The sequence below is a fragment of the Narcine bancroftii genome, chromosome 3 (assembly GCF_036971445.1).
Source record: "Narcine bancroftii isolate sNarBan1 chromosome 3, sNarBan1.hap1, whole genome shotgun sequence".
NCBI lineage: Eukaryota > Metazoa > Chordata > Chondrichthyes > Torpediniformes > Narcinidae > Narcine > Narcine bancroftii.
The window spans coordinates 112,209,393-112,236,970 of NC_091471.1; the positions used below are offsets into that span (position 1 = coordinate 112,209,393).

The following is a 27,578-nucleotide window of genomic DNA, read 5'->3' on the forward strand; positions in this document are numbered from 1 at the left end:
AGGTCGACAGCATCGAGTCCACGCTGCTGAAGATCCAGCTGCGCTGGATGGGTCACGTCTCCAGAATGGAGGACCATCGCCTTCCCAAGATCGTATTATATGGCGAGCTCTCCACTGGCCACCGTGACAGAGGTGCACCAAAGAAAAGGTACAAGGACTGCCTAAAGAAATCTCTTGGTGCCTGCCACATTGACCACCGCCAGTGGGCTGATAACGCCTCAAACCGTGCATCTTGGCGCCTCACAGTTTGGCGGGCAGCAGCCTCCTTTGAAGAAGACCGCAGAGCCCACCTCACTGACAAAAGGCAAAGGAGGAAAAACCCAACACCCAACCCCAACCAACCAATTTTCCCTTGCAACCGCTGCAATCGTGTCTGCCTGTCCCGCATCGGACTGGTCAGCCACAAACGAGCCTGCAGCTGACGTGGACTTTTTACCCCCTCCATAAATCTTCGTCCGCGAAGCCAAGCCAAAGAAGAAGAAGAAAGAAAGAAAGAAAAGAATACCTCTGGAATCTGGAATTCAACTAATCAGCAGCCTGCAGCAACCAGCAAAAAGGAACATTTTTTAAAATTAAAATAACCATAAAATAGGTTAAAAACATGAGCGTTTAAAATTGTAAATAAATGTTCTCTGGAGAAAAACATAAACCATTTGTGAAGATGGTAGCAAATATTCAGCCAGCAGAGTGCCTTGGTTGTCCTTTGCTCGTAGCAGCTGTTTGAATAAAGTTGTATGAAACAGCAATGGCGTGGCACAGGATGAAGAGCTGGTTGATGCCGCTTGCCATTGGAGTGACTCACTTCAAGCATCTCCTCATCCCTATTGAGTATAAGTTGCCCCAGACAGAGGCTTTATCTGAAAACTTACAGGGAGGAAGGGAGGTCAGTTATTGAAAATGTTATTGATCCTCTTTGTGGCGGTTCCATGGAGGGGGAGGAACCTGCAGATGCAACTACGGTCAAATGTTTTCAAAGAGTGTGATTGAAAATAAACTAAAATGCTTTATGGTTTATATACTCATGCAAGTGAATTTGATCAGTGCAAGTACAGTGTAGTATTTTTGTCTTTTGTCTTTTAAACTGTTTATTCTTAATGCAGGTGCATTATTTAGGCATTGTAGGAAAAAATCTCAAGAAACCAGAAAATGCATTTATTTCACATCTACCAAACCCCATAGGTACCAGATATTAGGGGTTTTTACTGTAATGTTTTATTGTATTTTCAAATACATTTTGTATATAGCATATCTTAAACTTAGAGACAAGTTATAACTTTTTTTTTTAAGTGCACAAAGAGAAAACCACTGATTTCCTAGAAGATGAACATTGCCTATCTTTTGAAACTTCCAATATCTAAGTGATCTCAGGATGTGCTTAACAGACCTATTCTCCAGAAGGCTAATCTCAAAGGTTTGAAATTAAAGGCCAAATTAGCATCACGCAAAGGGAATTATTTAATAAAAATGTAAAATGAAGCCAAAAATTCTAGATAAGATTTACCACTTCATAAAATAAAAGCAGCAGCCTTAAAGTAAAAGAGAATAATAGAAATTGGGTGAATAAAATTATCTGCAAGGTAATCAGTTTGAAAGTCCCAAGTTATTTATTCTCTTTGTGAATTCCACCAATATTGAAATTTCACTAACAATATCTTAAATTAAATCTATAACCAAATCAAAACAGAATTGTAGTCAGGATAATTATTTTCAAAAGAGAAAATAAATTGGGTTCTTTGGAAGTCTCCAAAATTACAGTACTTAATTATTTAAAAGCCAAAGTTGAAAACACCCAACTCTAAATTCCAATTACATCACTAATGTAAATTAGAAAATGTTAGGTTTAATAACTTTATTAGTTTAATCATAATTTTGTGGCAGTGCACATCGCAACGCAAGTGAACCGGCTCCGTATGTGACGGCCACGATAGTGGAGCAGCCGAGTTAAGATGGTGCTGTCGGGTTCAGGGATCCCTTGTGGCCTCGGCCATCATGCGCGCCCTTTTGGCTGCGTCGTGACGTCACAGCCAACGCAGCGCGAGTTCAACCTTAAAGAGCAGCGTGCAAGCTTTCAAATAAACAGTTGAAACTGAAACTCACCTCAGCTTGTGGTTTTTTCCAATTTCACTCTTTGTAACTACCGCTACAATTTAAAAATTCCAAATGATAAAATAATTCTAAACCCAAACTTAAAAAGCTGACTACTTATATTTAGCCCCACGCTCTGAATGCATGGTGGAAAAGCTTCAAGGTGTAATTAGATAAGTACAATAATTATAAAAATCCTGAGCACTTCTGAATGGTAATGACAAGTAGAACACAAATGATGGGAAATATTAAAAAATAAAGGTAGTAAAACAATTGAAGACCATTTAAAAGTGGGCAGCACAGATAGCGTAGCATTTAACGTAATGCTGTTACAGCGCCAGCGACTGGGATTCGAATCCGGCACCGTCGGTAAGGAGTTTGTAGGTTCTCCCTGTGTCTGCACGGGGTTCCTCCCACCGTTCAAAATGGTCAATTGGGTGTAAATAGGAGGCACAGATTTGTAGGTCGAAAAGGCCTGTAACGGTGCTGGGTCTAAATTTAAATTTTAAAGTAGACAAGGTGATGGCAAAGTAGTTGCAGGGTAAATAAAACTTGGAGACTGCAGAGACATATAATTGTACAAAATTCAAGAACAGGAAGAGACATAAAACAAAGGTTATACAGTAAAATCTGTGGTATGCAGAATTCAAGCAACCGACAAAAAAAAGGAATTTTTAAAAAATAAATATGAATAAAAAAAATCCAAGTTTAAAATTGTAAAAGTGAATGTTCTCTGAAGTTTTGGTGAAGATGTGAGCAGATATTCAGCCAGCAGAATGCTTTGCTCATTGCAGCTGTTTGAACAAAGTCGTGTAAAACATCAATGCCGCTCGACATTGGGTGACGCTCTTAAAGTGTCTCCTTATCCCTTCTTAGTAAGTCACCCCGGTCAGAGGCTTTATCTGTAAACTTGGGGGAAACAGGATTAATTATCTATAATGTTATTGTTTATCATCTATTCAGGCAGCTCTGAGGAGAGGGAGGAACCTGAAGATCATGGACGGTTAAATGTTTTCAAAGAAAATGACTGAAAATAAAATGCTTTAAGGTTTACATATTCAGACAAATGAAGGTGGTTCACAGAAAAGCGTATAGTATTTTTCTCTTTTGCCATTTAAACTGTTCATTCTTCATGCAGGTGTATTAGTTAGGCATTGCAAGAGAGTCTGAAGCAACCAAAAAATACACTTGTCCAGCATCTATCCGCATGGGTGTTGGATACCTGAGGTTTACTATATTACACTTCCAGCATTTAGTGGACCACTGATCCAGATGCCAAAGTTAAAATATGATCATGGCAGTTGAGGATTTAAATTCACGAATCCAAAGACTCAGTAACAGTAACCCAGATTGTTGTAAATGTTTGGAAATGGCATTCAGCATAACATCCTAAAAGAAGTGCAGTGAAGCAGCAGTAAGTGGAGCTGCAACACAGCTCCAGTAGACCCAAGTTCATGCTAGTGTGTTGCCTATACATGGAGCTTGCAGGATCTCACCGTCACCACTGGGATTTCCTCCCTCATCCTCGAGACTTGCTAAGAGGTTAATTAGTGAATGTAAACTGCCCAAGCATAGGTGGGTGGCAGGAGGATGCACATACAAAGGAGAATAGGTTCCAGGGAAAGGAATGGGGGAAGAGAACTGATGGGAGTGCTCCAAGAGGTAGCAAAGATCTGATGGGCTATGCAGCCTAATGAGTCAGAAGGAAATATACCATGGTCAAAAATCTGTGATCCTTGCCACTCGAGAACTACAAATGTCACTGATGTTTAACTGTCTTAGTTTAAATGCAATGGACGATAATAATTGTATCATAGTACACTGCAACACAAAAGCAGCAGGCCCTTCAGCCCATCTAGTCTGCACCAAACTACTATCTTGTCTAGTCCCATTGACCTGCACCCAGACGATAGCTCTCCATATCCCTCCCATCCATGTACCTATCCAAATTTTTCTTAAAAAATGAAATCGAGCCTGCATTCAGCACTTCAGCCAGCAGCTCATATCACATTCTCAGCGTGAAGAAGTTCCCCCTAATGTTTCCTTTAAACACATCACCTTCAACCCATGTCTCCTCTAGTTCTTTTCTCACCTAATCTTAGAGGAAAAAGCCTGTATTTATTTACTCCATCTACTCCCCTCATAATTTTGTATACCTCTATTAAATCTCACCTCATTCTGCAATGCTCCAGGGAATAAAGTCCTATTTAACCAATCCCTGTAATTTAGCTCCTTAAATCATCATGACATTCTCGTAAATCTCTGCTTTCTTTCGATAATGCTAGCAATGTCCACATCCTATGAACACATTATTTAAAAGAAAAGCTGGAGAGAAAAATGGTTTGTATTTTAAATTCCTTTTTCTGTGCTCATCATAAATGGGAGAAGAACTTAGCTTGTGATGATTTGAGTGAGGTGGACCTTCAGAGACTGGAACTAGAAGCACTGGAAGAAATGCAGTCACAGCCACTCTTCAAAAAAAAACACATTTGCAATGCCAAACTATTGAACAACAAGTACAATATCCAAAATAAACAGCAGATAAACATTTCTAAAATCTTAATACTTTTCTGGAAGTGAAATATACCTGAAATGCAAATGTTTCAACAATATTGTATTTGCTTCTTAACTATTGATTTGTACAATGTGAAATTTCAATTACTTTTTCTTTGGAACCGAGGGGTAGATAGACCCCATTAAATCGGAGGCAATGTATTTACAATATTGAAAGAGAAATTTAACTTTGCAACACATTTCAAACTCAAGGTTGATGAAACGTTATGCATGGTTCAAAGTACTTTCAATTAAGAATCAAAGTTGTAAGACCCAGGCCTAATTCACTGCAGGCTGAAAAATAATTGACAGATGTTTTACTGTCAGAGGTACCATCTTTTCAACAAGAAAAAACTGAGCGGACCAATAATTGCTGGAGAAACTCAGCAGGTCAGACAGCATCAGTGGGTTGAAACAGTCAACACTGAGTTGAAACCCTTTAGCAAAACTAAGATATCAAAGACAAAATACATACACGTAATGGAAAAGAATCTGAGGGAGGGGCCTAGAGGCCTAAAGGACAGAAGACGGCATGATAAGCACAATACTGTTACTGTGCCAGCGATCAGGATCAGGGTCGAATCCCACGCTATTTGCAAGGAGTTTGTACATTCTTCCCATGTCTGCATGGGATTTTCCCAGTTTCCTCCCACAGTTCGAAACGTACTGAGGGGGTTGTAGGTAACTGTATATAATTGGGCAGCGCGGACTCGTGGGCTGAAAGGGCCTGTTACCGTGCTGTAGGTCCAAAAAAATACAATAAGTTAAGGGGCTGATAGAGGGAGAAACCATTCAGAAGGGTCAAGAAAGAAAAGATAGAAAAAATGTACAGTAGGTAAAGATGGAAACAGTGGAATCAAATGGAGGGAACCAAAGGCTGAGCTGCCTGCATGGTGCCCAGGTTCACATCTGATCTGCAGAGGAATTTGCAGTGGGAGGGGAAAGATCCAGTTGTCGTGGTCCACGACAGTACAAAAAATGTGGAAAGAGGTGCTGCTAAAGGAACTTGAGGCGCTGGGGACCAAATTACCAAACCAAAAAGGTGGTAATCTCTGAATTACTGCCTGAGCCATGAACAAATTAGCACGAAGTCCAGAGATTAGCAAGTCTACCACTGAGGTCATCAAAAGTATCAAGTTCCTCAGAGGGCACCTGGTGGAGAATCTCTCCTGATCCCTTAAAAACTAGCTCCATAGCCAAGAAAGCCCAGCAGTACCCCAATTTCCTGTGAAGGCTGAGTGAAGTCCATCTCCCACCCTCCAATCTCACTACTTTCTACAGAGGATATATATATATATATATATATATATATTATTTTTTTTGGTACACCGTTCCCAGAGGCACTGCAATACTGGGTAGATGCATGGAGAGCACGGAGCAAGCCCATATTCCATATATTGAGGGCATCCTATGCAACTGTATCATCACTTGGTTTGGAAACCGTATCACCTCAGACCTCAAGACCCTGAGAGGTTAGTGAAGTCAGCGGAAAACACCATTAGGGAACCTCTTCCTTGCATGTTTTTTTCTTTGGCTTGGCTTCGCGGACGAAGATTTATGGAGGGGGTAAAAAAGTCCACGTCAGCTGCAGGCTCGTTTGAGGCTGACCAGTCCGATGCGGGACAGGCAGACACGATTGCTTGCATGTAGGACATCTACTACACTCAATACAGGCAGAAAGCAATAAACAATGTGAAAGACTCCACTCATCCCACATGCAAACTGTTCTCCCTTCTGTACTGTAGCATTCAGACGCTTACGTCCAGAGTGGGGAAACATCTTTATTCCCCAAGTCATCAGTCTCATGAACTCTCAGTACAGATGTGGATAGTATTATGGGTTATTTTATATATAAATGTTTTACAAAGAGATAGATTGTGGAGGGTTTAGCGTAGGCCACTTCACAGATACTTCACATCTCATTTAAAATGCAAGATCTTTTCTGAAACTAGACATTCAGGCTTTGTGACTTTGCAGAGACAATGGAACTGCTTTGGAAAGAATTTCAAAAGCAAGTGCAAATGAAAAAGTCTGGGCTCAAGTGCTGATAAAGATCTTTCAAGGAATTTACAAGCAGAGGAAAGAAAAACAGGATTCTTCTGAGTGAGAGAGAGAGAGAGATAAAAGTCAGTTTGACAGTAGCAGTTGAGTATGCAAAATGGCAAGCTGGCAGGCTTGTTGAAAAACCCCATTTTGAAGACAGGTTGTGAGTTGTGAATTCAGTCCATTCAAAACCCTTGTAGTCCTTACAAGAGGAAATGGCTGGCAAGAGTATTTCTCCTGAAATAAGGGAAACAATAGGAACTCTGTGGTGACCTGGAGGTTATCATTTGGAAAACCCATGATGGGGCAAGTTTCTTCGGCAAGACATTAAAGTGACCGATTGGAGGAAATCAGTTTGTGTATGTCCAACAACCAACAAATATCTCTCTGAAACCAACAAAAACCTTCCTGAGCAGTAACCATTTAATTTTAAGCATCAAAGCCAAGTGAAGATTCATAAATGTTAAATTCTGTTCACAGTATAAGAAATGCCTGACATCAGTGAACTTGGAGAAGTGAGAAGTGAATGATTGGACTGTGAATCAAAGAACATTCCAGAACATATATACATTACACGTGTGCTTAAAATTAGAAGGGGGGGTTAAGTTAATAGTAATAAGTTAAAGTTTGATCCTGTTTTTATATTTAAAGAAAATTAAAAGCAACTTTTATTTAAGTAACCATTTATCTTGGTGAATTTCTATAACTGCTGGGATTTGGAATCCTTTGGGCTCGTAACAATATATACCATGGACTTTCAGTATATACGTCTTAGTAACTTAATATTTTAAGGTGTTAACTGCTTTCCTAACTTACTAATGTGCTCCGTAGTCCTGGAGAAATGCTATCTCATTCTACCGTGCGAGCATGGCATGAACAATAAATAAAGTTGACAACTTAAATGCATGGCTCAAGGATTAGTGTGGGAGAAGTGGATTCTAATTCATGGAAAATTGGCACCAGTACTGGGGAAGGAAGGAACTTTTCAAAGGGGACAGGCTCCCTCTGAACCATGATGGCATCTGGATCCTGGCAAATCGCCTTACTAGGACTGTGGACAGGCCTTTAAACTAAATAGTAGAGGGATCGGTTCAACAGATTGGGGAGAGATGGATAAAGTAAGAGTGTGGATAAAGTAAAAGCAAAGGTTAAAAAAAGAGAGGGGATTAAGAGCAGAGGGGATAAAAGTGAAGTACTAAAGAGGCAAAGATTACCAGATTTTAAAAGCACAATGGATACAAGGGCAATTTTTCTGAATGACAAAAAGGTCAGTAAACTTGTAGCACACCTCAGTACAAAGGGGTATAATTTAGAGGCTATTACAGAAATATAGTTGCAGGGTGAAGAGGATTGGTAATTAAGTATCCAAGAATATCAGGTACTAAGGAAGGACAGGCAGGAAGTTAAGAGTGGTGGGGTAGCACTCTCAGTTAATGATAAGATCAAGGAAATAGTAAGAGAAGATGTTAGCTCCAGGGAGCAAAAGGTCAAGTTCAACTAGGTAGATATTAGAAATAGTAAAGGGTATGACGGATTTGTGCTAATATTAATCTTTGGGTATATAAAATTCAAAATTAAATTTCTTAGTAAGTGAATAAGTGGGCTGGAGGGACGTATACATACCTTTATATTTGACAAACACACGATTATACTCAGAGTCCTTTGAAATGGAAGCTTGCAGTTCGCGAAGACAGTTTGTCTATAAATCTATTGTTCAGTGGAAGCTACGAAAATTGAAGTACTCAAGATGGATTGCTGGTCAAATAAGTGAACATCTGTTGATTACTATGTTTTTAGAATTGAAACTTAAACAATATTGTGCTGAGAGATGTCAGCTGATCAGATAAGCAAATTCTTTTCTTAAAAACTTATTTGAAGAATCATTAATAGTAATACAAAATACATTCCATAAAGAATTTTTTATATTAAAAAAATTAAAAATAAATCAAGTCCCCACCCGCCCTCCCATCCCATCAGCCAACTCTCTTAAGGAGAGCTAAAAATATATAAACAGAAACTAAAAGTATATAATAAATCAAAATTTATTTAAATGCATATATTCCAAATATGGTAATCACTTATTAACAAAACAATAATTTTCCATAACAATACAAGCTTTCAATTCATTATGCCATCGCATCATATTAATCACTATATTATCTTTCCATGTATTTGCTACACATTTTCGAGCTACAGACAATGCTAGATATATAAATGCAATTTGAAATTTATCTAACCCTAACCCCTTAGAATCATATGACCCATTAAAAAAAGATGGATCTAATGGTAACTTAAAATTATATTTCTTTCTTTCTTTGGCTTGGCTTCGCAGACGAAGATTTATGGATGGGTACGTCCACGTCTGCTGCAGGCTCGTTGGTGACTGACAAGTCCAATGCGGGACAGGCAGGCACGGTTGCAAGGGAAAATTGGTTGTTGGGGTTGGGTGTTGGGTTTTTCCTCCTTTGCCTTTTGTCAGTGAGGTGGGCTCTGCGGTCTATTACATAATTTTTCCAATATTAACTTAATTTCATTCCAGAATGGTTGTACATCCACACAAGATCAAACAACATGTAAAACAGTTCCAGTACATACACCACATCTAAAACAAAATTCCAAATTACTAAAACCACATTTTTTCAATTTCTCTGGTGTTAAATACAATTGATGTAGAAAGTTATAATTAACCATTCCATACCGCACATTCGTCAATTTAGTAACACTATCATGACACATATCTCCCCAGTAGTCTTCAGGAAAAACAAAAGCCAAATCATTTTCCCATTTAAGCTTAGACTTCTCCCATTCCGACTTATACATATTATCTTGTAATACTTGGTACATAACAGAAGTATAACCCTTTTTGGTACAGAAGAAATCAAAGACTCGAATTCCATCAATACAGGTAAAATCATCTCTCTACCATACATATTTTTCACCAAAGATCGAAGTTGATAATAAACAAATAAAGAATTTTCAGCAATATCAAAACGCTCTTTCAATTGATGGAAAGAAAGAAACTTCTTCTACAAAACAATCCTGTAATGTTTTTATCCCCTTAGAATCCCAACTCTTTAAATGACTATTAAACATTGAAAAAGAAATAAGCTGATTATTATATAATGGAGTTAAAAGTGACAATTTACCTTTTAATCCTAAAATCTTATTTTTTTAATCCATAATTTTAATAAATGTTTTAATATCGACATATTATATTCCCTTAACAAATTTACATTCCATCAAAATATAAATTGATACACCTCGACTTCAGAAATACAGGCCATTTCAATTTTAGCCCAACTCGGGGGCTGGTCAAAATCCATCAATCTACTAATAAATTTCAACTGGGCAGCTTCATAATAATTTTGAAAATGAGGTAATTGAAGCCCACCTAACGCATACTTCCAAGTAAGTTTATTTAATGCTACCCATGGTAGTTTATCTTTCCATAAAAATTCTCTCGTAACTTTATTTAAATCCTGAAAGAAACTCTTTGAAAGAGAACATGGTATTGATTGAAATAAATATTAAATACGAGGAAATATATTCATCTTAATACAATTAACTCGACCAATTAAAATTATCGGAAGATCTTTCCACTTAATTAAATCTGCTTTCATCTTTTTTAATAATGGAACATAATTTAACTTGTATAAAGATTGATACTAAGTATTTACAATTATTCCTAAATATTTAATTTTATCAGACCATTTCAGTTTTATAATATTTTTATACTCTGAATAATCTCCTTCTCCGACTGGTAAAATTTCACTCTTATCCTAGTTAACTTTATATCCAAAAATGTTCCATATTGTAATAAACATTCCCGCAATGATTGTTCTGGGTTTGTTAAATATATCAAAACATCATCAGCAAACAAATTAATCTTATACTCTTCATCCATAACTCTCATCCCTTTTATCTGTTCATTCTGCCTTATTGTTTGAGCTAATGGTTCAATAGCCAATGCAAACAGAGCAGGTGACAATGGACAACCTTGTCGAGTTGAACGATGATGAAACTTGACCATTTGTCACCACCCTAGCAGTCGGGTTCATATATAAAGCTTTAACCCAATCAATAAAAAGGCCAAATTTAAACTTCTCCCACACTTTAACTAAAAAATCCCATTCGACCCTATCAAAGGCTTTTTCCGCATCAAGCGCAACACCATTGGGTGGTTGGGCTGCTGTCGATATGCATTGACCAAACTAATCAATCGAAGAATATTATCTGAAGCATTTCTATTTTTAATAAAACCTGTTTGATCAACATGTATCAATTTAGGTAAATACTTAGCAAGTCGATTTGCTAACACTTTTGCTATTATTTTTAATCAACATTCAATAAAGAAATAGGTCTATACAAAGACACTTTCAACGGGTCTCTATCGTTTTTCGGGATTACAGTAATTAAAGCACGAGAACAAGATTCTGGTAACTCATACTGTTCAATCACTTGTTGTAATACCTCCCCAAACACCGAAGATAAATCTTCATAAAAAGTTTAATAAAATGCCACTGAAAACCCATCATCACCTGGTGATTTCCCATTGGGCATTTCCAACATAGCCGCCTTAATCTCTAATTCTGTAAACAGAGCTTCAAGATCCATAACATCCTCCTCTTCTAATGCTGATAACGTTAACTCAGATAAATAAGAATCAATAGAACCACTATCCTGTTTCCCCTCAGAAGCTAGGAGGGGTTGTGTGCACGGAAGAGGGGGTCAGGAAGCTCCAGTGTGATTTGGATAAATTGAGGGACTGGGCAGATACATGGCAAATACACTACAATGTGGATAAATGTGAGGTCATCCACTTTGGTAATACAAACCAGAGGGCAGATTACTATTTGAATGGCAATAGATTAAGAGATGGAGAAGTGCAAAGAGACCTAGGGGTACTTGTACACCAGTCTCTGAAGGCAAGCATGCAGGTACAGCAGGTGGTTAAAAAGGCAAATGGTATGTTGGCCTTCATATCAAGAGGGTTTGAGTAGAGGAACAAGGATACCTTACTGCAGCTGTACAGGGCCTTGGTGAGACCACACCTGGAGTATTGTGTGCAGTTTTGGTCACCTTATCGAAGGAAGCATGTTCTTGCAATGGAGGGAGTGCAGAGGCGATTCACCAGGCTGATACCTGGAATGGCAGGTATGACTTATGAGGAAAGATTGCGCAAATTGGGATTGTACTCGCTGGAGTTTAGAAGATTGAGAGGGGATCTCATAGAGACATATAAAATTCTGGCAGGACTGGACAGGATGGATGCAGATGGGATGTTTCCAATGATGGGAAAATCCAGAACCCGGGGCCATGGTTTGAGGATAATAGGCAAACCATTTAGGACCGAGATGAGGAGGAATTTCTTGACCCAGAGGGTGGTGAATCTGTGGAATTCATTGCCACAGAGGGCAGTAGAGGCAGGTTCATTAACTATATTTAAGAGGGAATTAGATATATTTCTTCAGTATAAGGGTATTAAAGGTTACGGAGAGAAGGCGGGGACGGGGTACTGAACTTTAAGATCAGCCATGATCTCGTTGAATGGCGGAGCAGGCTCGAATGACCTACTCCTGCTCCTATCTTCTATGTTTCTATGTTTTTAAGTATATAATTTTTTATAAAATGAATAAAACTGGTCATTAATTTCCTGAGGTTTATAGGTAACTGCTGAATTCTTTTTTACAGTATTAATAATTTGTGAAACCTGCTCCTTCTTTAACTGCCATCCAAGTATCTTGTGTGCCCTTTCACCCAACTCATAATAACGCTGCTTAGTTCAAATTGATAAGTCTGCAATCTATTATAACGCAATTTCAATTTAGTCAAAGCCCCCCCCATTTTTTTTAAATCTTCTGTCACTTCCTTCTGAAATTCCTTCTCCAATTAATCAATTTGCTTTTCTAATTCAAAGTTTCCTGCCATATACTACTTCTTAACTTTAGTGGTATAACTAATAATCTGTCCTCTTAAATAAGCTTTTAACCCTTCCTTGTAAATGTGCCGATACTAAAAAAAAATCTATTCCAGAAAATGAATCATTTCGAGACGAATAAAAAGAAAAATCCTTCTCTGTAGGATTAACCCTTCTCCAAATATCCACCAAATTTAAATCCTTCATCAAGGCCTGAATTTGTATTGCCATCTTTGATTTCTTTATACTTTTTGGGGATCTATCCAACAAAGGATCCAAGACACAATTAAAATCTCCCCCAACTAAAATACTTTCATTAGCTTGATTTAATAACAAAAAAGCATCCGAAATAAAACACTCATCGTCCACGTTAGGTGCATAAACATTAAGCAAAGTCCAAGATTCAGTAAAAATTTTACAATTCACCTTTAAAACCCTTCCAGAATTCCCTTCCATTTCTCTGTCTTGATTGTTCAGGCACCAAAGTAAGACTGCTTGTGGTGGTTGTCCTGGTAACGGTTTCTTTCGTAACACTCTATGTGCCCTCTCCAATACTAAACCTCCCAGAAAAAAAGCTCTTTGCCCAACACCTCAGGAATCCAACTCTTGAAAAATTTTATTGGATCAGATCCTTCAATGTCTTCTGGGAGACCCACAATTTTCACATTGTTTCTCTGACTTTGATTTTCCAATAAATCAATTTTTTTCAGTAAGTCTTTCTTCTGGATTCCCCAATCCACAAACGAATCTTCCATTTTCTCTATTTTTTCCTGATACGTACAACTTATACTTTACATTCAGAAAAAGCTGTTCCATTTTTTTTTATTTTCTTGCACTGTATCCACTGATTTAATACATTTACTGACATCCCTCTTAGGTGTAGATATATCTTCAGACATATTAGATACATCTTCAGACATATTAGATATTTTAGTTGTCACATCCAAAAATCCTTGAGTCATTTGTTTAAACATATTGTCCATATGATAGGCAATCCATTCCAAAACTGCACAGACTCCATTCCAGGTTCCAGCTCCATCTTGAGGCCTACCTTCTTGAGATTCCACCTCCAATTGTTCCTGTGAACTGCTCGTTAAAGGTAAGTCTTCTTCTTCTTCCAATGTTGTCAGGCCCTTCGCGGTGCGGCTGCGGGTGTGCACACCCGATGCCGCCGCTCGGGCCCCCGCACAGCCCACACGAGGTCCAGTAATTCAGAGCCTTGAGGGGCCACGCAGAGGCAGCTTCCTACGCCATTCTGCGCGTCCCCGGCTCACCCGACAGCAGCCTGGGCTCAAGGGCCCTTCTCTCAGCAGGGTCGTCCGTGCGTCCGACATCGTGAACTCGTGAATCAACTCCGACCGAGCTCGTCAACATGCTGGCGCCATCTTGTGGAGACAAGGTTGGCGCCGGTGTAATACTCAGCCTGTCTGTCAAGAGTTCTCTGTGCTTTGGAGGTTCCAAATGACAATTTGTGGCTTCAACTGGACAGGTAGGCCTCAAACCTTCTGCACTTTTAAAAGGTAATTATTTCTGAGCTTTCTTTTTTTTTAAACTTTATTCGCCACTGTGACCCACTAATGTTCCCAAAAATTAAGAAACAACAGACCACGAAACAAACAATAAAGAGAAAGTAGATTATGAGGAAAAATTTAGCACAAAATACAAAAATGGACAGTAAAATTGTTTTTATTTTTTTTATAAGTGCAAAAGGGTGGCTAAAGTGAAGGTTGATCCCTTGGAGGATGAGAAGGGGGAATTGATATTGGGTAATGAGGAAATGGCTGAGCTTTGAATTACTATTTTGTCTGTCTTCATGGTGGAGGACATTTCGAACTTGCAAAAACATTATGGATGTGATGGGAGATGAGGACTAGGATGTAACAGCTATCACTAAAGAGGTAGTGCACAGAAAATTTGAGGGTCTAAAGATAGGCAATTCACCTGGTCACGATGGAATGCATCCCAGGGTACTGAGAAATGACAGAATTTATAGTCAAGGCTTTGGTGATAATCTACCAAAATTCTCTGGACTCTGGGTAGGTCCCGATGGATTAGAAGGTGAACGTTAAGCTGCTATTCAATAAAGAATGTAGGCAAAAGGCAGGGCACTATAGCAAGTTAATTTAACATCTGTAGTTGGGAAAATGATGAAGCTATGAATAAAGAAAAAAATAACATAGCAACTGGAGCAAAATGGATCCATCTGGCAGACTCAACATGGATTTCACAAAGGCAGGCCCCGTTTGACAAATTTACAGGAGATCTTTGAGGATATAATGAGTACGGGAAATAGAGAGGACCAGATGGACAAAGTTTACATGGATTTCCAGAGGCGTTTGATAAGTTGCCACATAAAAGACAAACACAAGATAAGGATGCATGGAGTTGGGGTTGATGTAGTAGCATGGCTACAGAATTGGTTAACCAATGGAAACCAGAGAATTGGGGTACAGGGATGTTTTTCTGATTGGCAATCAACTGTTATGAGCCCAGAGGACCCCAAAACCCAGCAGCAAGATATTCACCAAGACAAATAGTTACTTAAACAAAAGTTGCTTTTAATTATCTTTAAACATGAAAATAGAATCAAACTTTAACTCATCACTATTAACTTACTTAACCTAACTTAATCCCCTTCTAATTCTAAGCCCACGTGTATATAATGTGTGAGCAAGTTCAGAAAAGTTCTTTGATTCACAGTTCAATCTCACTTCTCATTCCTCCAAGTTCACTGGTTGCAGACAATTCTTATATTGTGCACAGAATTTAAAATTTATAAAGTTCACCAAGCTTTGGTGCTTGAAAGGTAAATGGTTACCGCTCAGGAAAGTTCTTGTCAGTTTTCAGAGAGAGATTTGTTGTATGATGACATCCACAACTGATTTCTTTTTAATCAGCCACTCCAGTGTCTTGCTAACAAAACCTGTCCTTCAGGTTTCTCCAGATGATAACCTCTTTTTTTCAGGACACCACAGAGTTCCTTTTTGATTCTTATTCCAAGTGAAACATTAAACAGCCAGTCCTCTCCTTTTGCATTAACCATAAGGGTTTTGACCAGGCTGTCTTCCAAAATGGGACATTCCGTAAGCTTGCCAGCTTGTCCTGTTCCAGTCCCAGCTGAATCTGCTGGCTGTAACACTGTGGAAGATGTGTGTGTGTGTGTGCGTGCGTCTGAGCGTGCGTGCGTCTGAGCGTGCGTGCGTCTGAGCGTGCGTGCGTCTGAGCGTGCGTGCGTCTGAGCGTGCGTGCGTCTGAGCGTGCGTGCGTCTGAGCGTGCGTGCGTCTGAGCAGAAAATCTCCTGTAAATTTGTCTGAGTTACAGGGAAAGGTTGTGCAGACTGGGGCTTTTTTCTCTGGAGCGTAGAGGATTGAGAGGGGACTTGATAGAGGTGTTTAAGATTTTAAAAGGGACAGACAGAGTAAATGTGGATAGGCTTTTTCAATTAAGAAAGGGGGAGATTCAAACTAGAGGACATGGTTTAAGATTGAAGGGGGAAAATTATAAGGGGAACATGAGGGGAAATTTCTTTACGCAGAGGGTGGTGGGGATGTGGAATGAGCTTCCAGCAGACGTGGTCGAGGCGGGATTATTGGTTACATTTAAGGAAAGACTGGATCGTTACATGGATAGGAGGGGACTAGAGGGGTATGGACCGGTTGCTGGTGAGTGGGACTTGGAGAGTGGGGATTTGCTACGGCATGGACTAGTAGGGCCGAACTGGCCTGTTCTGTGCTGTAAGTGGTTATATGGTTATATTGTATATAATCTGGAAGAGTGGACAGATTGTATATGTATCCAAATTTGCTGATTACACTAAATTGAGTAGAAAACCAAATTGTACAGAGGATACAGAGGTTAAGTGAGAAAGCAAGGGTCTGGCAGATGGAGAACAATGTTGGCAAATGTAAGATTACCCACTTTGGAAGGAAAAATGGTTGATCTGAATACTATTTAAATGGCAAACAAATGCAGCATGCTACCTTGCAGAAGGACTTGGGAGTATTTGTGCATGAATCGCAAAAGGTTGGTTTGCAGGTACAGCAGGCTATCAAGAGGGCAAATGGAATGTTGGCCTTCATTGCTAGAGGGATGGAACTTAAGAGCAGGGAAGTTATGCTGCAACTGTACAAGGAACTGGTGAGGCCGCATCTGGAGTACTACACGTAGTTCTTGTCTCCTAACTAGAGAAGGATATACTGGCTTTGGAGGCAGCGCAGAGGAGATTCACCAGATTGATTCCAGAGATGAAGGGGTTAGCCTATGAAGAGATTGAGTCATATGGGACTGTATTTGCTGGAATTTAGAAGAATGGGAGGGGATTTTATAGAAGAATATAAAATTATGAAAGACTTAAATAAGATGGAGGTAGGCAAGTTATTTCCATTGATAGGGAAGACCAGAAATAGGGGACATAGTCTTAAAATTCAAAGTAGATTTAGGAGAGATGAGAAGGAATTGCTTTTCCCAGAGGGTGGAGATTCTGTGGAATTTGCTGCCCATTGAAGCAGTGGAGGTGACCTCCATTCATATATTTAAGCCAAGTTTGGATACATTTTTTACATTGTAAGGGAATTAAAGAATATGGGGAAAAGGCAAGTATGAGGAGATGAGTCCATAATCAGATTAACCATGACCTCATTGAATGGCAGAGCAGGCTCGATGGGCTGGGTGGCCTACTCCAGCTCCTATTTGTCATGTCCTTATGTACCTAAATTTTGAAAAATCAAAATTCATGCCATTAGGTTTTAGGCCAACTGGGAAGAAAACAATGTTTAATTTCTCAAGTTTATGTCTGGCCTCACCTTGGGAAATGATGAAACGTAGGACTGACTTTTAATTGTTTGAATGAATGGGTAAGTTATAATGGTTGGCTACAGGAATGCCAAGGATAGACCCACAAATATGGCACAGGTGTTCAGCAAAGCAGTCTCCCAATCTGCATTTGGTCTCACCAATGTACTGGAAGTCACACCAAGTGTATCTCATGCAAATTTGGTTGAACAAGGTGCATATAAAGCTCTATCTCATCTGAAAGTACGTTTGTGGCCCTGGTTGGAGGCGAGGGAGATGTATGGACAAATTTTGCACTTTCTGCAGTTACAGCAGGAAACATCCAAGGGGGTGGAAGAGTGGGCAGGGAGAGAATTCGTGGATCTTGGAGAGACTGATCACTGAGAAAAGCAGACAGAGATGGAGGAGGGGAAGTGGGGTAAGATGTGGCTGGTAGAGGGATCACACTTAAGTTGGCAGATGATAATGTATCATATGCAGAGGCTTGTTGAGTGAAAATTTGGATGTCCTGAAGTGGGAGGCCTCATCCTGGGAACAAATGCAGCAAAGGAATTATGATAAAGGAATCGTGTCCTTATGAGCAACAAGATGCAAAGAGGTATAATCCAGGTAACTGTGAGAGTCAGCAGTAAGAGATACTCTTGGACTATACTTGGAAAATTGTGTCCAGTTCTGGTCACCTCATTACAGAAAGGATGTGAAAGATATGGATAAGGTTCAAAGAAGATTTAAGAGGATGCTGCCTGGATTGCAGAATGTGTCTTATGAGGCACAGTTAACAGAGATAGGGCTTTTCTCTTTGGAGCAAAGAAGAATGAAAGTTGACTTAATAGTGGTCTATGATATGAGAGGCAGAGATGGTGTGGACTGCAAGACCATTTCCCCAGATGTAGGTGGGAAGGGTCTGATAAGAGGAAACAAGAAACTGATTGTTCCAGTTGACAGAAAAGAACTCATCTACCTGAAACATGAATTGTTTCCTTCTCCACTGATGCCACATATTTCCAGCATTTTCTGTTTCATTTCAAAATCTAGGTATTTTATTTTTGAAAAATATTATTCATAAAAAAGTCAAGTATTTCTGATTACTGGTCAACATCAATAACTCTAAAACAAATTAGCCACTTAATATTCATTTCATGCTGTTTGACAAACTGAGCAAAACGAGTAATGATATTTCAAAAAAAACTAGCTGTGCCATTGTAAAAGGTTGAGCATATTCACTATTAACAATCTCAAAATTAATTTTGAGAATCACTCATTTTAAGATTGGTGGACTTACATATTTGTAGTGATGTGCAATAAAAGGTGGTGATGGAAGCAGTGTAACAACCACTTTAGAATTCTAAATAAATGTGTGTTACTCTGGTAATACTTGACCAAAATTATAAACTAGATCAGACTTTTTTTAATTAATAAGAATGCTGATTAAAAAAAAGTAACTATTACGGGTCTACAATGTTTAAGAGATAAAGTACATAGATAAATTTAATAGCAAAATCATTACTATCATAAAACTTTACACAAGTTTTCTTTGATCCTGTCATTGCGATTGCATTGACATGCATTTTTTTTAAAGCTAAAATTGGCTATCAGGAGGAAGTAAAAAGAAATTTTAAATACGCTGCCATAGCAGTATAACCAAGTATCATTAGTGGAAACCTGATAATTACCCAACCTGAAAACGATACTGAAACACTTTCCTTTGTTTAGATCTGCGAAGGTGACTATCAGCAAAAGATGCAAATAAAATTGTAATTCCTTACCTCACCCAAAACACAAAATGTAGACACTTAACAAATACCAACTAGGAACCATCATCCAAGATTCCGGTCTCTCACTATAGTACACACCTACAACCTTAGCAACAACCCGAGCACTCAAGGTATCACTCGGCCGGGTGCCCCTTTATCGTGATTCATTTCGACCCGGCGCTCCCTCGGAGGCCGAGAAACAGCAGCCGTGACGTTTCAGAAGATGCATTTAAAAATGACCCGTAGTGAGCCGCGCAACCGCACCCTGAGCTTTCCCGAAGCGCCGTCGGTGCTTGTCCATCACCCGGTCCCGTGTCTAGCACCACGAACCCATTCTCCCCACCGCTTCCCATCAGCAGCCGATCAACTAAAGGAAGATGAAACCGTATTTGGGCGTCTGGTGAATCTCACCTCTTCGCTCTTCAAGACCTCCTTGAACTCTCTTTTAATTCGCTGCACTGCAATATTGGCCATTTCACGACACGCTGTTCGGCCTCGGCTCAGCCTTCCTTACAACATCAGACTAGCAACACGGCCAAAATGGCGGCGCTTCCGCGCAGACGCACTACAGCTCTATGTCAGACAAATCGGTCCTGCAGAAGCGCGAGCCCCGGCTTTGGACTCGCGGCTCACGGCTGACTTGAAAATGTTGATGCAGTGCTTGTCTGTTCTAATCTTCATCAGTAAATTTAGGCTGCCAGTAACTCTATCCAGTTTACACCTGGACAGGGCCAACCTCCACCCCTCACCCGCACCTGTGTCAAATGACATCTACCACAAGGCTGTCATAATACTCACCCCCGACCTGTTGCAGCATAGTGAGGTGGAGAGGTTGCGTATAATGTGTAGGCCATAGGCAGCTGATGGCAGCAATTGCGTACTTCGACCTTTGTACCCCGGGTCGCAAATTCATTTAAAAGTATTTTGTTATTCGCAAGGATTTGCTACCCTGATCAATTATCCTAGTGGAATAAATTCTCTTGCAACAAAAAATGTATATCGTTCATAACACTGGACAAAATGTTACATTTTATAATATTCCACTATTAATCAATTTACAGTCACTGGGCTTACGTATCTTGTACGAATTCAACATTTAACGTGACTTTCTCTTAAAGCTGTACAGCATAGAAACAGGCCCCATGATCCAACTCGTCCCACTTCAGCACTAGTCTAAATATACAATCACTTTCCACACTAATTTTGATTTCAAGAATTCATGCAAAAAAAGTGACAGCCACTTTTCCTGGCCCTAGTTTGGAGAAGATTGTGAAATTGCATAGGTTAAAAGGGGATTAGCAAACATTCACGGAAAAGAAAGTATTCAACAATTCCTTTATTTTCAATGAAAAATTTGCAGTCATTATGTGGCAGAAGTCATAAACTTTTCAGAATCAGAATTTATTGCCTAGAAGTCACAAAATTTGTTCTTTTGTGGCAGCATCACCTTACACCTATATAAATGACCTTACAAAAGTAACTTTGACCTAAGAAGTAAAAAAAAATCAAGACTTTGTTTTGCAGCCTTCAATACATTTAGAATGGTAATTTTTTTGGTGATGTTCCTTCTATGCCTTTTGCTGACTGATCCTTTACTTTTATCTTGATGTCTGTCCTAATTGAGACATAACTGGGAAATGGAGAATAAGATTCTAGAAACACAAAGCAGAATTTGATGAAGACAAGATGATTTACCTTTGGTTTTATAGAATATATGTAATAACCATATAGTTCCACATTTAGAACCAGAGATCATGTCAGCACAGAATAGGCCCCTTCAGTGCTTCTCATCAGTGCCGAACCATATTTTTTTGCCTAGTCCCACTTACCTGTATCCAGTCCATAGCCCTCCATACCTCTCTCATCCACGTACCTTTGCAAATTTTTCTTAAATGTTAAAATTGAGTCTGCATTCACTACCTCAGCTGGCAGCTCATTCCACTCTCTCATCACCCTATGTGAAAAAGTTCCCCATCACATCCCCCCTAAAGTTTTCCCCTTTCACTCTTAGCCTTTTTTAAGCAACTGAACAATGTGAGCTCCCCTCCAATCCTCTAGCACACACCCTAAGGACATTTTAAATATTTTTGCCAGAGCCCCTGCAATTCCCTCAAGGCTTGAAGGAATATCTTGTCAGGCCCTGGGGATTTATCCACCCTTATTTGCTTTAAGACAGCAAGCACTTCCTCCTCTTTAATCTGTATAGGTTCCATGATCTCACTGCTTATTTTCCTTTCTTCCCACAACTCTGTACCAGTTTCCTGATTTAAAAAAAAACATTTTAAGATCTACCCATGTCTTTAGGCTCCATACGAAGCCGGCCACTCTGATCCAAGAGGACCAATTTTGACTCTTACTATCATTTTGCCTTAATATTCCTGTAGAAACCCTTAACATTTTCCTCATGTCTTGTTTTAGCCTTCCTGATTTCTTTCCTGAGGCTTGCCTATAGCTTCGATATACCTCTCTCTTCTTCTGAACCAGATCTCCAATATCCCTCAAAAATCACGGTTCCCCATGCCAGCTAACCTTGCCTTTAATCCTGACAGGAACATACAAACTCTGTACTCTCAAAGTTTTTCCTTTGAAGGTCCTCCACTTACCTCGCACATCCTTGCCCGAAACCACGCATTCTAGATCCTTTCTTATTTTTCTCACAATTAGCCTTTCTCCAATTTAGAATCTCAACCCGAGGCCCAGACTCGTCCTTCTCCATAATTAACTTGAAACTAATGGCATTATGATACTGGATCCAAAATGTTCCCTTATGCATACTTCTGTCACTAGTCCTGCCCCATTCCCTAATAGGAGATTCAGTACTGCATTTTCTCTGGATGGTATCTCTATATATAGATTTATAAAACTTTCCTGAACATATCTGACAAACTCCAAAACATCCAGCCCTCTTACAGTATGAGAGTCCAGTCAATATGTAGAAAATTAAAATCTCCTACTATTACCACTTTATGTTTCCTGCAGCTGTCTGCTATCTCTCTATAGATTTGCTCCTCCAATTGTTGTAGACTATTGAGCAATGTATAATACAACCCATAAGCGTGGTCATACCTTTCCCATTCCTCAGCTCCACACATATAGCGTCAGTAGATGAGCCCTCTCGTCTATCCTGCCTGAGCACAGGTGTGATATTTTCCCTGAATAGCAAAGCCACTCCTCCCCTTCCACTCCTCCCCCCAACCCCCCCACCACCATTCTATCAGCTCTAAAACAACAGAGCTCAAAACATTGCACCGTCAGTCCTGCCCCTCTTGCAACCATTTCACACATGGCCACAATGTCACAATTCCATGTGACAATCCATGCTCTAAGCTCATCTGCCCATTGACTTCTAACAGTGCATGCAATTTCCACATCATCTTTTCCCTCCTCTATCTACTCTGGCATTCTGGTTCCCATCCCCCACAAATCTAGTTTAAACTCTCTGGAGCAGCACTAGCAAATCTTCCCGCAAGGATATTAGTTCCTCTTCAGTTCAGATGCAATTCCTCCCATTGCAACAGGTCCCACCTTCCCTGGAAGAGAGCCCAAAGATCCAAAAACCTGAAGCCCTCCCTCCTGAACCATGTTTAGCTATGTGTTAAACAGCATTATCCTCCTATTTCTAACCTCATATGGCATGGGTAGCAATCCTGAGATCACAACCCTGGAGGTCATGTCCTTCAACCTAATGCCCAACTCCCTGAACTCTCCTTGCAAGGCCTCCTAACCCTTCCTACCCACATCATTGGTCCCTACATGGACCATGACATCTGGCTGCTTACGCTCCCTCCTGAGAATCTGAGATACCTTGGACCCTGGCACCAGGGAGGCAACATACAATCTGGGATGCTCAATCTCTTCCACAGAACCTTTATCTGTCTCCCTAACTGTGGAATACCCTATCATTAGAGCTTTCCTCTTCTCTCAAAACAAGGTAGCATTTTGGTAAATCTCCTCTGCATCGTTTTCAATACTTCCACATCTTTCCTATAATGAGGTGGCCAGAATTGGACACAGTACTCCAAGTGTGGTCTAACCAGAGTTTTATAGAGCTGCATCATTACCTCCTAGCTCCTAAACTCAATCCCTCGACTTATGAAAGCTAACACCCCATAAGCTTTCTTATACTACTCTGTCTACCTGTGAGGCAACTTTCAAGGATCTGTGGACATGGACCCCCAGATCCCTCTGCTCTTCCACACTACCAAGAATCCTGCCATTAACTTTGTACTCTGCCTTGGAGTTTGTCCTTCTAAAGTGTACCACCTCATACATCTCCAGATTGAACTCCATCTGTCACTTCTCATCCCAGCTCTGCATCCTATCAATGTCCCTCTGCAATCCTCCACACTATCCACAACATCACCAAACCTTGTGTCATCTGCAAACTTGCCAACCCACACTTCTACCCCTCACCTAAGTCGTATAGGAAGCAGGAAACAGGAAACAAGAAGGGCTCATTAGAAGTATATAGTAGCCAGGAAGGAGTTTAAGAAAGGACTAAAGAGAGCTCAAAGGATTATGATAATGAAGATGGGGCTACTAAAGGATAAAGGAGGCCACAGGTGCCTGGAAACAGAGGCCAGGGAGGTCTTAAGTGAATACTTTTCTCAGTATTCACGAGAAAATAACCCTGATCAGGGTGAGTTTGGAATAGAACAGGCTTGAATGTTAGACAATGTGGAGATTAAGGAAGAGGAAGTGTTGGATCTTCTTAAAAACACTGATGTCCCCAGGGAGAAATGCAATAATACCCCAGGTTGCTGTGGGATGTGAGGGAAGAGATAGCTAGAGAAGTAGCTATGATCTATGAGTCCTCTTTGGCCACAGGGGAGGTGCCAGAGGATTGGAGAATGGCAAATGTAGTCCCCCTATTTAAATTACATTTTTAAAAAAAAACATTTTAACATACAGCACATTTTCAGGCCATTACGGCCCAAGAGTCCATGCTGCCCAATTTACACCCAATTAATCTATACCCGTTACATTTCCTCCTTTTGGAGGAAACCAGAGCCCTCGGAGAAAGCCCACACAGACATGGGGAGAATGTACAAACTCCTTACAGACAGCATTGGATTTGAACCCCAGTCCCAATTGCTGGCACTATTAAGGCGCTATGCTAACCGTGGCTCCCCTTTAAAAAAAAGTTATAGACCAGTGAGTCTTGCGTCAGTGGTGTGTAAACTATTGCAGAGGATTCTTAAAGATGGGATAGATGAGCATTTGGAGAAGTAGTCTACTCAAGGATATTTAGTATGGCTTTAGGAAGGGAAGACTATGCCTCATGAGCCTAGAGTTTTTTGAGGAGGTAACAAAAGAAATTGATGAGGATAGTCCAGTAGATGTGGTCTACATGGATTTTAGTAAAAGATTTGACAAGATCCCCATGAGAGACTCATTTAGAAAGTCATGAGATCCTAGAACCTTGGCAGTGCGAATAAAAAATTGGCTTGCAGATAGAAAGCAGAAAGTAGTAGTGGAAGGAAAGTACTGTGCCTGGAGGCGAGTGACTAGTGGAATGCTGCAAGGATCTGTTCTGGGTTCCCTGCTCTTTGTGATTTTTATGGGCTATACCTTGTGAGGTGTCTGAGGAGATTTGGTTTGTCACCGAAGACTGTCATAAACTTCTACAGGTATACAGTGGAGAGCATTCTGGATGGTTGCATCACTGCCTAGCATGGATGCGCCAACTCTCAGGACAAGAATAAACTCCACAGGGTTGTTATCTCAGCCTGTGACATCACAGGTACCAAACTTCACTCCAATAAAGACATCTACATGAAGCAGTGTCTTAAAAAAGCAGCCTCTTTCCTCAAAGACCCCAACCACCCAGGCCATGCCCTCTTCATTCTGCTACCATTGGGGTAAAGGTACAGAAGCCTAAAGACGAGCACTCAGTGGCACAAGGACTTCTTCCCCGCTGCCATCAGATTCCTGAATAATCAATGAACCAAAGACACTGCCTTACTTTTCATGCCCTGTTATTATTATTTTATTTATAGTAATGTTGTAAGATGATTGTAATATGCATGTTTGCACTGTGATGCTGCTGCAAAACCCCAAATTTCATGACTTACTCGTATCGATAAATTCTGATTCTGGATGACCTTGATGAAGAAACAGAAGGATGGGTCAGTAAGTTTGTGGATGGAGGAGTTATGGATGGAGTCGAAGGCTGTCAAAGGTTACAAGAGGATATTGACAGGATACAGAGTTGGTCTGAGAAGTGGTGGAAGGAGTTCAATACAGATAAGTGTGAGGTGATGCATTGTGGATGGACTCATGGGCCAAAATGGCCTGTTACCATACAGGGTTAATGGTCAGTTAATTAAGAGTATGGATAAACCAGTGGTTCTCAACCTTTTTCTTTATATTCACATACCACTTTAAGTAATCCCTATGCCATTGGTGTTCTGTGATTAGTAAAGGATTGCTTAAGGTGGTATGTGAGTGGGAAGGGTAGGTTAAGAATCATTGCCCTAGACCCAATTGTTACTGAAATATTTTGCTTGAGAAAAGTTGTCATTGGCCCATTTCCTTTGGAGTTATTAAACTGTGCACATAACAAGTCAATTAGGTACAATTAAAACAGTGGTTTTTCAAACTTTTTACTTCCATCCACTTACCACCTTAAACAATCCCTTACTAATCACAGAGCACCTACGGCATAGGGAACACTTAAAATGGTACGTAAGGTTGAGAACCACTGGGATAAACAGAGGGATCATGAGTCAAAATCTATACATCCCTCAAGTCGCTGCACAGGTTGATAGGATAGTTAAAAAGGCCAATGGGATGCTGGGCTTCATTGATAGGGGAATTGGAATTCAAAAGTAGAGAGGTCATGTTGCAATTCTACAAATCTCTGGTGAGACCACACTTGAAGAAATGTGTTCAGTTCTGGTCACCTCATTATAGGAAGGATGTGGAAGACAGAGAAAGTTGGAAAAAAATAGGTAGAAAAACAAAGCAGAGAAGTATTTAAAAAATCACAAGATAAAAAATACAAGAAAAACTTGAAGGTGGCTCCAAAAAAAAGAAAAGTCAACAATGTCAAGTAAAGAAGAGATAAAAGAAATGACTGGAGAAAAAAGAGGAAGGCCTTACCGGTGTCCGGGAGCAGGGAGCTCTCCCCAAGAGGATGGCCTGATCGGTGAAGCCGGTGAGTGGGCAGCTGGATGATGACATCCCCCGGGGTGATCTCGAACTTTAGCTTGCAGAGCCTGGAAAGGAAATGCCAGCGGGCATGTGCGACTCCTCACGCATGCACGATACGCATTATAGTGAAGACACTGGTGGGAACGGATGCCAACAGCGGGTCGCTGAATCAGCAATTGGAGAGGCCGTAGAGACATCAGTAGAAGGAGCAACATGGAGCCATGAAATGGAGCTAGAGAAAGATCAATAGGAAGATAAAGACAAAGTAAAAAACAAAGTAAAAAACAGAAGCAGATGATTGATAAAGAATATTGTGACAGTCAAATAAAGACATTAATGGACACAATAATGACTGAGCTCAGTAATATAAAAACTATGCAAGAGACAGATTTTAAATGCAAAGAATGGAGAAAGCTATGGCAGACATGAGAAAACAAATTGATGAAGTGGAAGACAAAGGGATAGTCATGCAAATGGAGGTGAAGGAGTCAAGAGAAAAACGAAGATAGAAATAAGGAAATTAGGAAGACAAGATTTATTAGCCCAAAAAATTGACATTTTAGAGAATTTCATCAGATGTAATAATATAAAAATAGTGGGCATGAAAGAAGGTGAAGAAGGGGCAGGTATAAAAGGATTTATAAAAAGATGGATCCTACACATCTTGGGAGTAGAACTCCAGAATAAATAGAAATTGAAAGAGCCCACAGAGCATGGCGCCAAAGCCATAGCCACATCAGAAACTGCGCTCCATACTAATAAAACTACTACAATATACAACGAGAGAGAAAATATTGGAACTGGCAATGAAGAGTGAAAGAAAATAAGGGAGTACAAAGTGAATTTTTTTTTAATCCATATATTAGCTTTGAACTTTTAAAGAAATGAAAGGAGTTTAATTTAGCAAAAACTACAGTGGAAGAAAGGTTATAACTTTGCATTATGGCATCCAGCAGTGTTGAAGGTATTCATTCCTGGTGGCCAAAATAGACTTGTTTTCAGATCCAAAAGAAGCTCATCACTTTGCAGACCGATTACCAAATAAACAAAAAGAAGAGGAGTAAAAGAAATATTAAAAGGACTGTTAAGATGATGTATATAAATAAGTTGGAATGGTAATAGTTTGAGTCCAGACGTTCAAGGTTTAAAAAGAAGGCTTTGTTAAATTTTTAAGTAATTCTTTTCTGGGGAGGGCTGGGAAAGTGGGAAGATCTACCCACTATAAATCCTGTTGTTGTTTGCAGTTAAAATTGCAACACAGGTAGAAAAGGGAGTTGTG

At 39.9% G+C, this 27,578-nt stretch overlaps 1 protein-coding gene across 4 annotated transcripts in view; it reads right to left on the reverse strand.

The window, feature by feature from the left end:
* The window catches only part of ube2kb (ubiquitin-conjugating enzyme E2Kb (UBC1 homolog, yeast)), a 219,081-nt gene that overhangs the window by 136,761 nt on the left and 54,742 nt on the right, over positions 1-27,578 (reverse strand). Inside the window, exon 1 of one of the 4 annotated variants that reach the window (XM_069924896.1) lies at positions 19,556-19,916. The exons of 2 other annotated variants lie outside the window; for them this stretch is intronic. In XM_069924896.1, the coding sequence (XP_069780997.1) occupies positions 19,556-19,618 (63 nt within the window). In that variant the 5' untranslated portion in view covers positions 19,619-19,916. Of the gene's footprint in view, positions 1-13,024; positions 13,070-19,555; positions 19,917-27,578 lie in introns of those variants that run through there. One more of the 4 variants, XM_069924897.1, reaches the window with a different exon arrangement.